Source organism: Gorilla gorilla, chromosome 8 (genome assembly GCF_029281585.2).
Source record: "Gorilla gorilla gorilla isolate KB3781 chromosome 8, NHGRI_mGorGor1-v2.1_pri, whole genome shotgun sequence".
Classification (NCBI taxonomy): Eukaryota; Metazoa; Chordata; class Mammalia; order Primates; family Hominidae; genus Gorilla; species Gorilla gorilla.
Window position 1 is genome coordinate 116,648,242 of NC_073232.2, and position 14,797 is coordinate 116,663,038.

Genomic DNA, 14,797 nt, shown 5'->3' on the forward strand with positions numbered 1-14,797 from the left:
GTGGGGACACAGCCAAACCATTTCAGATGGTAACTTGAAACAAAATTTTTCAGTGTTTTTATTATTTTTAGTTTATAAAAATATAAAACATAACCACATATTTTATTCAGTGGACAGTTTTTCAGTTTCTCTCAAAACCAAATTGTGTGTGCTTGATTTAATCTCACAGAACAACTTTAAAATGCCATGGGAAGAATTTCCTTTTATTGGTTCTGAGTTTACCATCATCCAGTTCCTGGCTCTTCATTTACAAAGTGTCTCATGAATTCTTTCTCACTAATTACAGGCCAAAGAGGAAGAAGTCCATCAAATGCGCCTTGACATCGGGAAGCTCAACAAAATCAGAGAACAAATTCATAAGAAATTGCACCACACCGAAGATCAAAAGGCAGAAGTCGAACAGCACAAAGAAACCCTAAAAAATCAAATTGTGGGATTAGAGAGAGGTAAACCATTTTGCGCTTTTATTCATTTAGAAACATTTTATTGGTGACTGATGTTATCTTGTAACCCAGGGCTCCATGTTTACAAACACAACCTATGCCAAATGAAATCAGTGAAACAACACTCACACTGGTAAACAGTCAATATGGGGTGGGGTGGGGGGCATCATTTTGAACACCTTAAACTCTTACCTTAAACAATTCTTCCACAGGTTCCATTGGCAAAAATGACAATCCAACCTGAAGTATTATTGCTCAGTATTTGTCCATGGAGTAAATAGCCTCTAAACTCTTATGTCTGAGGTTCACATGACCTGCTTTAGTTCTTCTTTTCCACAGAAGATAGTGAATACATTAGAATGAATATCCTTCATTAGCAGTATCTGGGACAATATTGCACTAAGAATCAGCGGAACAAAAATGAATGGCTTCTGACATCTTTTCTCTGTCAGTACTTTGCCATGTGATGAACCCCTGTCTTACTGTTATAACCGACCTGTGAAGGGAAAATTTAAGTGCCACAGGGAGGTACAGAGAAATCAGTAAGGACACAAACCCTGGAGTCAGAGCTGCCTGGGTTTAGATCCTGTCTCACCACATCTGGTGGTTGGGGGTGAAATAAGTGAACACAGAGCACTTGTGGGCACTGCCTGGGACACACAGTAAGTGCTAATTACATTCCATCCATCATCATCCAGATATATTCTTGTTTTCTGAATAAAAAATATAATTAAAATACAGTATACTTGTCAAATTTGGTGCAGCAGAAACAGCTCTGGACTTGGAGACAAAGAACCTGGGTATGAATTCTGACTCCACTGAAGTACGTGAGGCAGGAACATCTGTGTCCCGTTGACTTTACCCAGGTGGCTGTAAGTTGTCAATCACTGAATGAGACAACATACATAAAAGCACAAAAGCACACATTCCTCACTAAAAGTTAGGTACAATCTAAATCTCTGGATAGAATTATTAGAAATATTTGTCACTAGTGAGACTCTGTCTTAAAAAAAAATTAAGGCAAAGCACGGTGTCTCATGCCCGTAATCTCAGCACTTTGGGAGGCCAAGGCAGGTGGATCACCTGAGGTCAGGAGTTCGAGATCAGCCTGGCCAACATGGTAAAACCCTGTCTCTACCAAAAATACAAAAATTAGCTGGGCATGGTAGCAGGTGCCTGTAATCCCAGCTACTTGGGAGGCTGAGGCAGGAGAATTGCTTGAACCTGGGAGGCGGAGGTTGCAGTGAGCTGAGATTGTGCCACTGCACTCCAGCCTGGGTGACACAGTGAGACTCTGTTTCAAAAAATAAAAAAGAAAAAGAGAGAGAAAAAAAAGAAATATTTGTCACTTAGGTCTTTGTAGATATTTTTCCTTCTAAGACATCAAGAAATAATGTTTTATTGAGATGCAGTTCCAGCTTATCTCAACAGTTTCTCTGTTCATCCATTCAATAAATCAAACCCAGACTATGGGCAGGCATTATTCTAGGTGCTGGGTGCATGGAGGACCTCCATGGGGTTAAATATTTTGATTTTATTCCTTGTTATGCCACAGTCTAGTGTGAGTTTTCAATCTAACACTTTCTGTGACAGAAATGAAGAAAAATGGAACTTTAACAGCATTTTTTGTAACTGGCTATCCAAACACTTCCGTATTTAAATTTCTATGTTTTTGCTTGCAATAGTTCTAAGCTTTGGAAAAAAAAGTTTTACCCATTTGGCGTTGAGCCCAACTCTTCATCCTTATATCATGTATACAAAGTTATCATTCTCTCTCTTTTGACTACTTTATAGGTATCATCAATATCATTATTTCTTCTTAGGGATCATGTCCTTTTGATGTGTTCAACCAAAAAGTGGCACTGGGCATAATGGTTAGGAGCATGGGTCTCCCTCCTACATGTTATGATTTTCTACCACAGAAACCAAGAAATAAACTGAAAAACTACCAGAACTAACAAGAGAGGTTAATAGAGTTCAGTAGGGTGGCAGGTTATAAAATAAATATGTAGATATCAATAGCTTTTTTTCATACCAAAAAAATCAGAGTATATAATGGAAAAAATTCTCTTCACAGCAGCAACTAAAGTAATAAAATATCTGTGAATAAAGTTACCAAGATATCTGCAAGACCTATATATTAAAAAAAGCCACAAAATTCTATTGAGGGATATAAAGGAAGACTTGAAAGATGGAGAGATATATTAAGTTCCTGGATGAGAAAACTCAATAGAATAAAAATATAAATCTGTCCAAGTTAATTTATACATTTAATTTTTCCAAAAAAATTTCGGTGAGTTGGGACCTGGCATGGTGGCTTACACGTATAATCCCAGCACTTTGGGAGGCTGAGACAGAAGGATTGCTTAAGGCTAGGGGTTCAAGGCCAGTCTAGGCAACATATTGAGATACTATCTCTTCAAAAAAAAAATTGCCAGGTGTGGTGGCATACTCCTGCACACCTGTAGTGGCACATGCCTATAGTCCCAGCTACTTGGGAGGCTGAGGCAGGAGGATCACTTGAGTCCAGGAGGTCAAGGTTGCAGTGAACTATGATTGCACATACTGCACTCCAGCCTGGGTGACAGAGCAAGTCTCTTTAAAATTCAGTGACTTATGTTGTATGGGACTCAAAAATTGATTCTAGAGTTCCTCCAGAAGAATAAACATATGAAAATAGAAATGAAATAGAACAGAAATGAAATAGAATAGAAAATAGAAATGAAATCTGGTAAATAAGGGAAGATTTGTCTTCCCAGATGTTTAAATGTATTATAAAGCTTCAATAATCAAATTGTATAGTGATGATGTCCAGATAAACAGATCAATGAAAAATATTGGAAAGGCCAGAAAAGACTCTAGATTATCATCTAAGGTAAGGTGTTGTTTCCTACCAGTGTGCAGTATGGATTCTTAAGAAAATAATGGCATGACAATAAGCTTCCGTTTTTGGGGAAAAAGTCAATACCAAATGTTGAAACCATAAAGCCAAGATTAAGAGATTAAATTAAATAAAAGTTAAAATTTTCTATATTCTGTATTCTCTATAAATGAAGGCAAATCGACTAAAAGAATGTCAGAGCTCTTTGTTATATGTAAAGGGCTTCTTTTAAAAATCCACAAAAAAGGTCGGGAGTGGTGGGTCACGCCTGTAGTCCCAGCACTTTAGGAGGCTTTGGCGGGTGGATTGCTTGAGCCTGGGAGTCTGAGACCAGCCTGGGCAATATGGCAAAACCCCATCTCTACCAGAAAAAAAAAAGAAAGAAAGATAAAAATTAGCTGGGCATGGTGACACACACCTGTAGTCCCAACTACTCAGGGGGCTGAGAGGCAGAGGTTGCAGTGAGCTGTAGGTGCACCACTGCACTCCAGCCTGGGTGACAGAGCGAGACCTTGTCTCAGAAAAAAAAAAAAAAAAAAAAAAAAAAAAAAAATCCAGAAAGGATAAACATATTATGAGAGAAATTGGCAAAGGGCAAATTGGGCAATTTGAAAAACAGAAATACAAATAAATGGTCATTAAACATGAAGAAGTAGTAAACTTCACTACTAAGCAAAGAAATGCAAATTAAATACTGACATATTGGTTTTTAAACATCTATCAGACTGTCAAAGATCAAAGAGAATGATGATATCCAGGGGTGGTTTGGGTGTGGATTTAAATTGCTATTAATTTTCTAGAGAGAAATTTGGCAGTAGGAGAGAAATATCTTTTAAAAATCCCCTTTGATCCAGGACTTCCTCTTCTACAGGAAAAATATGAATAAGAACTTTCACAGGATTATTGCTTATAACTACAAAAAAAAAAAAGAAAAAGAAGCAACTTAAATGTTAAAATGAGGGATTGGCTAAATAAATTATGTATTTTCACACAGTGAAAAACCATGGAGTTATTAAAAATTCAGATGCTGACGCACATTTATAGTATGGAAAGGTATTTATTCTATGCTTGTTAATTATGAAAGCAAGCTACAAAATAGTATACTATGTGTACAATAAGCTTCTGTTTTGGGGGAAAAACTCAACACCAAATGTTGAAACCATAAAACCAAGATTGAGAGATTAAACATAAAAGTTAAAAGTAAAAATTTTCTGTATTCTGTATTCTCTATACAGAATATAGTGTGTACTATATACTTAGTGTACTATGATTCCCTTTTGGGGTGTATGTGTATTTACAAATATATATATAAATATATGTATTTATAAATATATATAAATATATGTATGTATAAATATATATAAATATATGTATGTATAAATATATATAAATATATGTATTTATAAATATATATAAATATATGTATTTATAAATATATATAAATATATGTATTTATAAATATATATAAATATATGTATTTATAAATATATAAATATATGTATTTATAAATATATAAATATATGTATTTATAAATATATATAAATATATGTATGTATAAATATATATAAATATATGTATGTATGAATATATATAAATATATGTATTTATAAATATATATAAATATATGTATTTATAAATATATATAAAATATGTATTTATAAATATATATAAATATATGTATGTATAAATATATAAATATATGTATGTATAAATATATATAAATATATGTATGTATAAATATATAAATATATGTATGTATAAATATATATAAATATATGTATGTATAAATATATATAAATATATTTATATACACATGTATATTTACATAAGAATAAGCTGGGAAAGAGACATATTAAAATACTAAGTAGATTCTGGTTTATTTAAATTTTTTCACTTCCGTTTATCTGAATTTCTAATTTCGTTCTGTATTTCTATTTACTTGTATAATAAAAAACATTTAAAAACAGCAAGTGGCCGGGTGCAGTAGCTCATGCCTGCCTGTAATCCCAGCAGTTTGGCAGGTTGAGACAGGCAGATCACCTGAGATCAGGAGTTTGAGACCAGCCTGGCCAACATGGTGAAACCCAGTGTTGATGAAATGATCAAACTCTGTAAAATATTTTAAGAGATTAATTCTGAGGCACATGTGACTGACCATGGCCCATGACACAGACCTCAGGAGGTCCTGAGAACATGTGCCCAAAGTGGTCGGGGTACAGCTTGGTTTTATATATTTTAGAAAGGCATGAGACATCAATCGAATACGTTTAAGAAATACATTGGTTTGGTTCAGAAAAGCAGGACAATTCAAACGGGGGTGGATGGGGTGGGGGGGGGCTTCCATGCTATAGGTAAATTTAAACATTTTCTGATTGACAATTGGTTGAATTTATCTGAAGACCTGGGATCAATAGAAAGGAAATGCTCAGGTTTAGATAAAGGACTGTGGAGACCAAGTTTTATTGTGCAGAGGAAGCTCTCAGATAGCAGACTTCAGAGACAGCAGGTTATAAAATGTTTCTTATTGGACCTAAAAGAGTACCTGGCTCTTTTTTGATTATCTCCTGGATCTGGAAGGGAAGGAAGGAAAACGAAGAGAAAAGGGGATTCTTTATAGAATGTGGATTTTTCCCACAAGAGACTTCGCAGGGCAATTTCAAGGTATGGCAAGGAGATACATTTTGGGGTTAAATATTTCGATTTTATTCCTTGTCATGCCAGAGTCAGATTGGAAAGTAAGTCATGATATACAGCGTTAAATAAAACCCATCAGATGAGAATTTATGGTTTGTAGGGCATGACTCCCCAGACCTCTTAGATAGGAATTTGGGCAAGAGAAAAAAAAAAAAAATCAGAGCTAGTCCTCACCTGTCTTTACTAAAAATACAAAAAATAATTAGCCGGGCATGGTGGTGCTGCACCTGTAGTCCCAGCTACTCGAGAGGTTGAGGCAGGAAAATCCCTTGAACCTGGGAGGCGGAGGTTGTAGAGCCGAGATTGCGCCACTGCACTCCAGCCTGGGCGACAGAGCAAAACTCCGTCTCAAAAAAAAAAAAAAAGAAAAAAAAGCAAGGACATTTTTGGCATTGGAGAAATCTTAGCCCTGTCACCTGTTGGCTTCAGACTTTTGGCAAATGGATTAATCTCTGCAAGCCTCAGTTTCCATCTCTTTAGTGAGAGAGGGAGACCTACCTCACTTGGTTATACCAAAGGTCACATACACTCGGTTAATAGTAGTTTTATAGCTAGAGACAAACATGTAAAGCAGTTTTTGTATCACTTCGGCTTTTGTAGATTCTCTTAGGTCGACTCTACATTTATTATTATTTTTTCTCCCTGGGGATTCAGAGGTGGCGGCTTCAAAGAAACAAGCAGAACTTGATAGAAAGGCAATGGACGAGCTTCTAAGAGAAAGAGACATACTAAATAAGGTGAGTGTGTTACAGTCACAGTGGTAAATAAATGTCTTTCTTCAGCACTGTAATATCTGGCTATAGCCAGTTGGATGGGAAAAGAAAACTCCGAGGCAAACAAAAGTGGATTAGAATAAATAATAGTGCTTAATTTTCCTCTAAGCAGCTGCCTACAGTCTACGATTCACTGGCCATGAATTGCAATTGCATTATCACCTGAGAACACAAAAAGACTTTGGACAATTAGCATATAAGCCAGGAGGGGATTTCAGAGTGTTTTGTGGATTCTGTTTTCATTGCTGGTGTGCTATTTGGCATCCTAAGCAGTTTATCAACATTTCTGAATTTAATATCTATAATCAACAACTTGCTAATCCAAAAATTACAAGTGAGTGCTAATTGAATTTTAACTCTGAGGTGTTAGGTGTAGGAATGGCAGGTCTAAGCTTTCCTCCATCTTTTCAGGGTTGCTGTAGGTTTTGGTTTTTGTTTTTTGTCCTTATCTTGTCTGACCTTCCAGCTCAGTGTGGTCCAAAGCTAAGGGAGGGGTTATGGCAGCTTGAAGGCAGAGATCTGAAGGTTCTCCATTAAATGTAGGACCCCTCCTTTTTCCTATCCCACTTCCTGAAGAGTTTTTCCATTGAAAGTCACTTTTACTTATGGGGAATTAGGGTAAATTTTCCTGCTCAAGGATTTCTTCCAGGGAGGAAGAAGCCACAGGCCAGGTGTGGATGGCTGGGGGGTTGTGGGGGATGGTGGCAGGGTGCTTCTATAACAGCCGCGGCCAAGACAGTTTCATCTCATCAAAGCAGAAACGGTCTATATTTGTTCATTCTGACTTTCATTATTTCTTTAGGTTTCCCAGAATTGAACAAATGTTAACAAAATACACTATACTTTAGCCTAAAATAGACTATTCAGGGAATCTCATGAACTGACAGATTAGATCTTCACACGCTAAGCACTTTTAAAGAAAATCATTGAAGTGTTTTTTTTTCTTGGACAATCTTGGAAATTGCTTTTTTATTCTATACATTTGTACATACAAACAATAATGTTGGATTTAGATTTTTAAATTTATATTCAACACACATTTAATCTGCTTATATTTTATATGTACTAATAAACAACCAATAGGTTTTCTGCCATGATAAGACATGTAGTGCAATAGTAATTTTACATTTATTTGTTGATTTGATTAATGTCAATTCTTCCTTTAGGGCAGGGTATACTTTTGTATTTTTTATTTCCTGGCCTTTGTATTCTTAGTGCCTAGCACAGCATCCAACTCTGCAGGTATGCAATGAACTTTAATTGATAATACATTATTTCCCCATTGACTCAGTTGAAATGCCACCTTCATCCAAAGAATGAGTGAAATGGTTTTGACAGGTAGCAACATGAATATATTTTGATTCTTTTAGTGTCATGTGGAAGTGGCTTTATCTTTTATAGAACAAATGTTTAACTCAATACTTGAAAAAAAAGTTGACCTTTTCTGTTTTCTACATTGTCACCCAACCAACATTTAATAGGCATTTTACCTGAGTATTGTCCAGCAGTTTTCAGACCTATCTGTGGTTCTGTGTTGGTTAGAGATTTGAGAAGGAACTCTAAAGTGCCTCGTGGAACTCAAGGATACAGCTGGGCCTCAGGAACCCATTGGAAACTGGCCTGGCATTCTTGGGATGAAAGCATCTCTCTCTGCCAGTTGACTTCCTGCTGAGTTTTTGCTCCATTCTTCTTTCAGTGAAGATTGTCACTGTCTCTCTCTGTTTTCCAGTCCATATGACAAAAAATGGCTGTCACCAATAGCTCCCAAGGTTATATCTTCTACTGAGTTGCAAAAATCTAAAGGCCCTATTTCAAAACTCCTGGGGAAGGGTCATTTGATCCCTTCAGTTGCGGTTAAAGAGGTGAACACTTTTGCATGAGCATGGCTGCCAGATTGCACTGCTACTTACTCTGTGTTTCAGGGGAACTTGGGCAGCCAACCCAAGATGTTTCCTTTTCAGCATCAGAAATCTCCAGTGCAGCTTAAAAAAAAAAAAAAAGTAGGTGCTTGGGTCCTATCCCAGACCCACTGAATCAGAAACTTTGGAGTTGGAACATGAGCATCTGCATTTTTAAAAAACTGAGTTAATTGTTTCTGTTGTGGTTAAATACACACAACACAAAATTTACTATTAGTGACATTTAGTACATTCACAATGTTGGGCAACCGTCACCACAATCTAGTTTGACAATCTCGTCCCCCCAGAAGAAACCCTGTACCTATTCAGCAGCCACTCTCTATCCCCCGCTCCTCCCACCCCTGGCAACTACGAATCTTCTTTCAGTTTTTATGGATCTGACTGTCCTGGATATTTATATAAATGGGATCATACACTATGTGAACTTTAGTGTCTGGCATGTTTCATTCAGAACAGTGTTTTCAAAGTTCATCCATTGCAGCATGCGTCAGTACTTCATTTCTTTTTACGGCTGAATGCTATTCCACTGTGTGGATATACCATATTTTGCTTATCTGTTTATCAGTTGATGAACATTTGGGTTGTGTCTATCTTTTGGCTTTTGTGAATTATTTTACTATGAATACTCATGTACAAGTTTTTGCTTTCGTTTTGAGTATATATCCAGGAGTGAAATTATTAGGTCATATGTTAATTCTAGGTATCTGCATTTTTATTAAGCTGCTTTTTATCTTCCTTTGTAATCAAAGCCCAAGTTATGTGATTAGGTTCAGTTCTAACCTCACAAGATAAAGGCTAGAACTAGACTGGAGGTTAAAGGCATGGACTCTGGGGTTAGGCAGCCATGGATTCACATCTTTGCTCTGCCACTTCCCCACTGTATGAACTTGTGGGCAAACAGCTTAACTCTTCAGTCTCAGTTTCCTACCTCTAAAATGGGGCAATATGGTGCCCATTTCTTAGGGGCGTTGTGGTTGCTTAGTGTATTTATATGTGTGTTTAAAGTGCCTTGTGCAAAATTAGCATAACAAACTCTTAATAAGCTGTAGAGAATATGATCATTTTTATTCATCCAAAAGACAAGCTATCTAATTATGTTAGAGATGAGGCAGAGGGTAAACTTAACCCCAAATCCTCGAACATTATGAGTAATGTGACTGCTTTGTGCCCTTATTTTTAGAACATGCTTAAGGCGGTCAATGCGACCCAGAAGCAGACAGACTTGGTAAAGCTCCATGAACAAGCCAAGAGGAACCTGGAGGGAGAAATCCAGAACTACAAGGATGAGGCTCAGAAGCAGAGAAAGATCATCTTTCATCTGGAAAAGGAGCGTGACCGGTACATCAACCAAGCCAGTGACCTTACGCAAAAGGTAAGCCGCTCAGTGATGTTGTGGGTGGAGCAGAGGCACATTCCTTCCTCCGCATTTCTGATGGTCACAAACTGTTGCAAAGAGAATTTCTTCAGATTTCTGTTTGTAATTTGTGTGAAGATTTGGGAGGAACGATGTGGACAAAATATAAGCTGTTTCCGAGCTGATTCTGGGCCACATTGTGAAAAGGACAATGTTTATGCTTGGTGCTCTCTCATTTCTACTTTCCAGGGCCCTCTTCCAACTTCTGGGTTCTCCCTCTTCTCTGTTGCCCTGCTGTGCGGCATCCCTGGGCTGGCACCAGGGCTGCCAGCATCATCTCTCAACTCTCCAGTCTCCGCACCCACCCAGCATCTGTCACTGAAACTTTTGTCTCCTCAGGGAAAGGACTCCAACTTGATGTTAGGAGAAAAGCATCTAATTAAATGACCACAAGTTAAGATGTGAGTGACTACTGCATCTGCTAGGTGTGTCAATATTCAAAGAGCATTTTTTATTCTAAAACGATTATGAACTCCTGCAATCTCAGCACTAGGGAAGCTGAGGCAGGATGATTGCTTGAGCCTGGGAGCTTACAAGCAGGCCAGGCAACATGTCGAGACCCTGTCTCTACCAAAATAAAATAAAAAGGAAAAAAACTATTGTGAGCTGGGCACGATGGCTCACATCTGTAATCCCAGCACTCTGGGAGTCCAAGGGGGTGTGGATAGCTTGAGGCCAGAAGTTTGAGACTAGCCTGGACAGCATGGTGAAACCCTGTCTCTACAAAAAATACAAAAATTAGTTGGGCATGGTGGTGTGCTCCTATGGTCCCAACTACTTGGAGGGCTGAGGTGGGAGGAACGCTTGAGCCCGGGAGGTGAAGGCTACAGTGAGCTGTGGTTGCAGCACTGCACTCCAGCCTGGGCAACAGAGTGAGACCCTGTCTCAAAACAAACAAACAAACAAACAAACAAACAAACAAACACCACTGGAGGAAATCCAAACATTGGGGAGCTGAGTTCTAGATCTCTGCTTCTTATAAACTGCTTAGGAGAGAGAAGGCTCGAGGATATATGTGTCCAAGAATGGCTTTGGAGATTTGGATTTCATTTTAGCCAGCTGTCTTAGTGCATTGCCTGCATTAAGCATGAGTGGTTAAAATAGTACTCTCTTTAATGCATTCATAGATGGCATAGAGCAGTGGTCTAGGAATGGGGTGGGAGGCTGGGAAATGGAGAAAAGTTCTAGTTACGAGGCTGATAACAAAGTTTGGGAGAAAAGGCTCATTTAATCACCTTTTCTCCCCCTAGCAAGATGTGATCTGTTATGCAAGGTAAGCCCTCTCTTCCATCTCCTCAATGAAATTCAGGTTACATTCTGCAGTGCCTACCAATGCTCTTGCATGCTTAAATTTTTTTTTTTTGGAGTGAAATGTCAAAGAAGGTGACAAGGGACAGCCAATATTTGTATTACAGAAATAAAGAAAGTGGGAAACAAACTTTACTGATAGGAAGTCAGCTTCTTCCCACTTAGACTAAATCAATGCCTTGCAGATGCTTTGGGAAGGGCTACTGGAGGAGCACAGTGCCTTGGCTTTGTCTAGCTCTGCAGGACAGTGATCCCCAATGGATTCTCACACCCCTAATTGGGAGCCATTGGAGCAGAGCATATTTCTCTTCTGACTTAACCATCTTAGAAGCTCCAGTGATTGATTTACTGACTCTGAGGACTCGTTGTCAGTTTAGGCCCTGGTATTATCGAGCTTGGACTCACACGTTAGCTTCTGTATTCATCAGTTTACACTGCACAAATAACCTTCAAACCTTAGTGGTTCGCAGCAATAAAGATCTATGTTTTGCTCATATAACTGGCCTTTGCAGGTCAGCTGCATCCCTCCTTTTTGTCCTCTTCTTTCCAGGCTGACTCTGTCAGGATGCCCTGGCCTCTGGACAAAGGGAAATGGTGAAACAGTGGACCCTCAGGGAGCTTCCGAGCCTCTGCTGACAAGGGAAGGGCACAGATCCTACCCACTCATATTCCACCAGCCAACCAAGTCACAGGGCTGTGCCGGACATCCTGGGCAGGAGTGTGGTCCTCCTTAGGGAGGGGCCCTGTAGGGCGAGGCAGCAAATATATTTGAACATAAAATGTCATCTGTTGCAGCCTCCAGTTTCTTCTTCCTGATAAGCAATTTCTCTCCATTCCGAGGTGCCATCACACCACCATCAGAGCTAACTCTTAAAAATTCCAGTGTGGTTTTATTATTACTCTGGATATAAACCTCTGTCACCTCTCCCTGGGGCAGGGCTTCCTAACACTTTTCATATCACAGCATGTATAAAAAATTACATGTTGATACGGTTTAGCTCTGTGTCTCCACCCACATCTCATCTTGAATTGTAATCCCCATGTGTCGAGGGAGGGAGGTGATTGGATCATGGAGGAGTTTTCCCCAAGCTGTTCTCATGATGGTGAGTGAGTTCTCATGTGAACTGTTGGTTTTGTAAGTGTTTAGAAGTTCCTCCTTCATTCTTTTCTTTCCTGGTGACTTGTGAAGAAGATGCCTGCTTCCCCATCCACCATGATTGTAAGTTTCCTGAGGCTTCCCCAGCCAGCGGAACTGGGAGTCAATTAAACCTCTTTTCTTTATGAATTACCCAGTCACAGGGAAGTTTTTTGTAGCAGTATGAAAATGGACTAATGCACATGTCAGTGGCACATGGGAATAAGGAGATGAAGCTGTTTGGGGCTGGAGGAACCAATCCAGGGATGCCAGCTGCCCAGGTCCCACCTGGCCATCCTGTGGGTATAGTAAAATCAGTATTTTAGCACACATCTGAAACCCATGCAAGGCACAGCAGTTGGGATACTCTGCATTAATGGGATAGAGTCCAAGCTCTTTGTTCTCTGTGGAAAGTTCTGTCCTTTCTCTGCAAGGCACTTTCCTATTCACCCTTCGAGACCTAACTCAAATGCTCAGGTCAAGCTCCCTCTGATTCCTTATGGGCAGAGCTTGTCACTTCGTACTTTTATGGATTTGTTAATGTCTCTGGAATGATGATTATCAATCTATAGTGTAATTATTTATTTGCATATTTGTTTTATCCACTTTATAGTGAGCTTTTGGGGGCAAGGACTGTATTTCATTCATTTCTTTATTTCTAGCATCCTGGCACATGAGAGACACCAAAAAAGTATTTGTTAAACAAATGGATAGATGATAAGTGGTAAAAAGAATGCTGCCACTGATTTTAATATACAATTGTGTATATTTCTTGGCTTCCTTGTAAAAGAGAGATTCGGATACCAAGTTTTTTTGTTAACTGTTTTTCACAAGTTCTGATATTTAACCACACATAATGTCTTACCTAAATAATTTAAACACAAGTTCTTAAAATATTACTTATCACCTACAATTTTTCTGTGTCTTGCTTAACCCCTGACAGCATATATCAGTTGCTACGCAACTGGTGCATCTCTGGACTTCTTAAGGATATGTATGTCTCTTTGTCCTCTTCTCATATTTCTTTCTTTCTTTACTGTCCAACACACACACACACACACACACACACACACACACACACACACACTCATTCTCACAAACGAAAAGCTCCCTTAGGTGCATTCTATTTGTAGAGTATTGAGAAATAATATCAAAGGCTGGGGAAGATGCCATGAAACTGACATTTTCTTCTACTTCTAAAGTGAGTATACATTGTTCCAAGTTTATCTTTTTGACCCAGAATTTTCCTTTTTAAGAAAAAACTGAATCTAATGAAAAATAAGAAATGGAGAGATTTATATGAAAGAATATTTTTTCAAAACATAATTTATAATAATGAGAACTAGGAATCAGCCTCCCCAAAGGTTAAATAAATCATGTTACATTTATTTGACATAGTATTATGTAGCTGTTAAAATCATGTGTTTGCAAATTATTTTTAAAGATGGGAACATGTTTCTAATATGAATCTGAGAAAGACAATGCAAAATTATTTGTAGAGTTTGTCTCCAGTTTTGTCTGTGTGCATACAAGAAGGACTGGAGACATACCTAATTTGGCTCCTCCAATATCACTAAAGAATATTAGAAATTGGGAGGTGGACTGGGACTTGGCATGTCACTGTGTTTCCAGCTGTAGATTTGAAAGTGGATCTGCCACCACCCTAGGGTACTAAGAGTTGGGCAAAGGTAAACGCCTTCACCTTAGTAGCATTGTTCTTAGGTTGTGGTAAATCCTGTCTTGCTCAAGAACGAATAAAGAAAAAAGCAGCCTAATGGAGCCTATGGGAAAACATGCCTGAGAACCAAAGAAAGAGAATGGCTTCTAGAAGCCCCACGGTAAAGGTCTGGCTCTGAAAATGCTTCTATGGCAAGAACTTTAGGTTGAACCCTTTGAAATTGCCTTTTTGTGGTAAATAAGAAACAATTGACTATCAGCGATTTCATAAGGTTCTTAACCTAATAGAAGAAAACACAGAGAAAAGGTTTGGCTTCCTTCAAACAGTGTAAGTACGTAAAACCCGGTGCCAAGTTTCCCCTTGTGGGAGGAACAGTCTTTGTTTAGCAAAATACCTTGATATTTGCCTTGGTTTGAAAGGTGAGGCTCCATGAACCAGAGTGAAACAGTCATGTGAGAAAAGTAACAGGAAGTGGGAAAGGAGGAGTGGGTGGTGAGCAGGAAATAGGGAGTAGATGGGGAAGAATGGGGGAGGAGGGCACACAATGTCAGC

The 14,797-nt window shown here is 38.5% G+C and overlaps 1 protein-coding gene across 3 annotated transcripts in view; it reads left to right on the forward strand.

The window, feature by feature from the left end:
* Nucleotides 1–14,797, forward strand: part of CFAP58 (cilia and flagella associated protein 58) — a 103,194-nt gene that overhangs the window by 18,303 nt on the left and 70,094 nt on the right. For all 3 annotated transcript variants that reach the window (XM_004050061.5, XM_063710477.1, XM_063710478.1), the window contains exons 7-9: nucleotides 287–446; nucleotides 6,673–6,755; nucleotides 9,891–10,082. In XM_004050061.5, coding sequence (XP_004050109.2) covers nucleotides 287–446; nucleotides 6,673–6,755; nucleotides 9,891–10,082 — 435 coding nt within the window. The remainder of the gene's footprint in view (nucleotides 1–286; nucleotides 447–6,672; nucleotides 6,756–9,890; nucleotides 10,083–14,797) is intronic.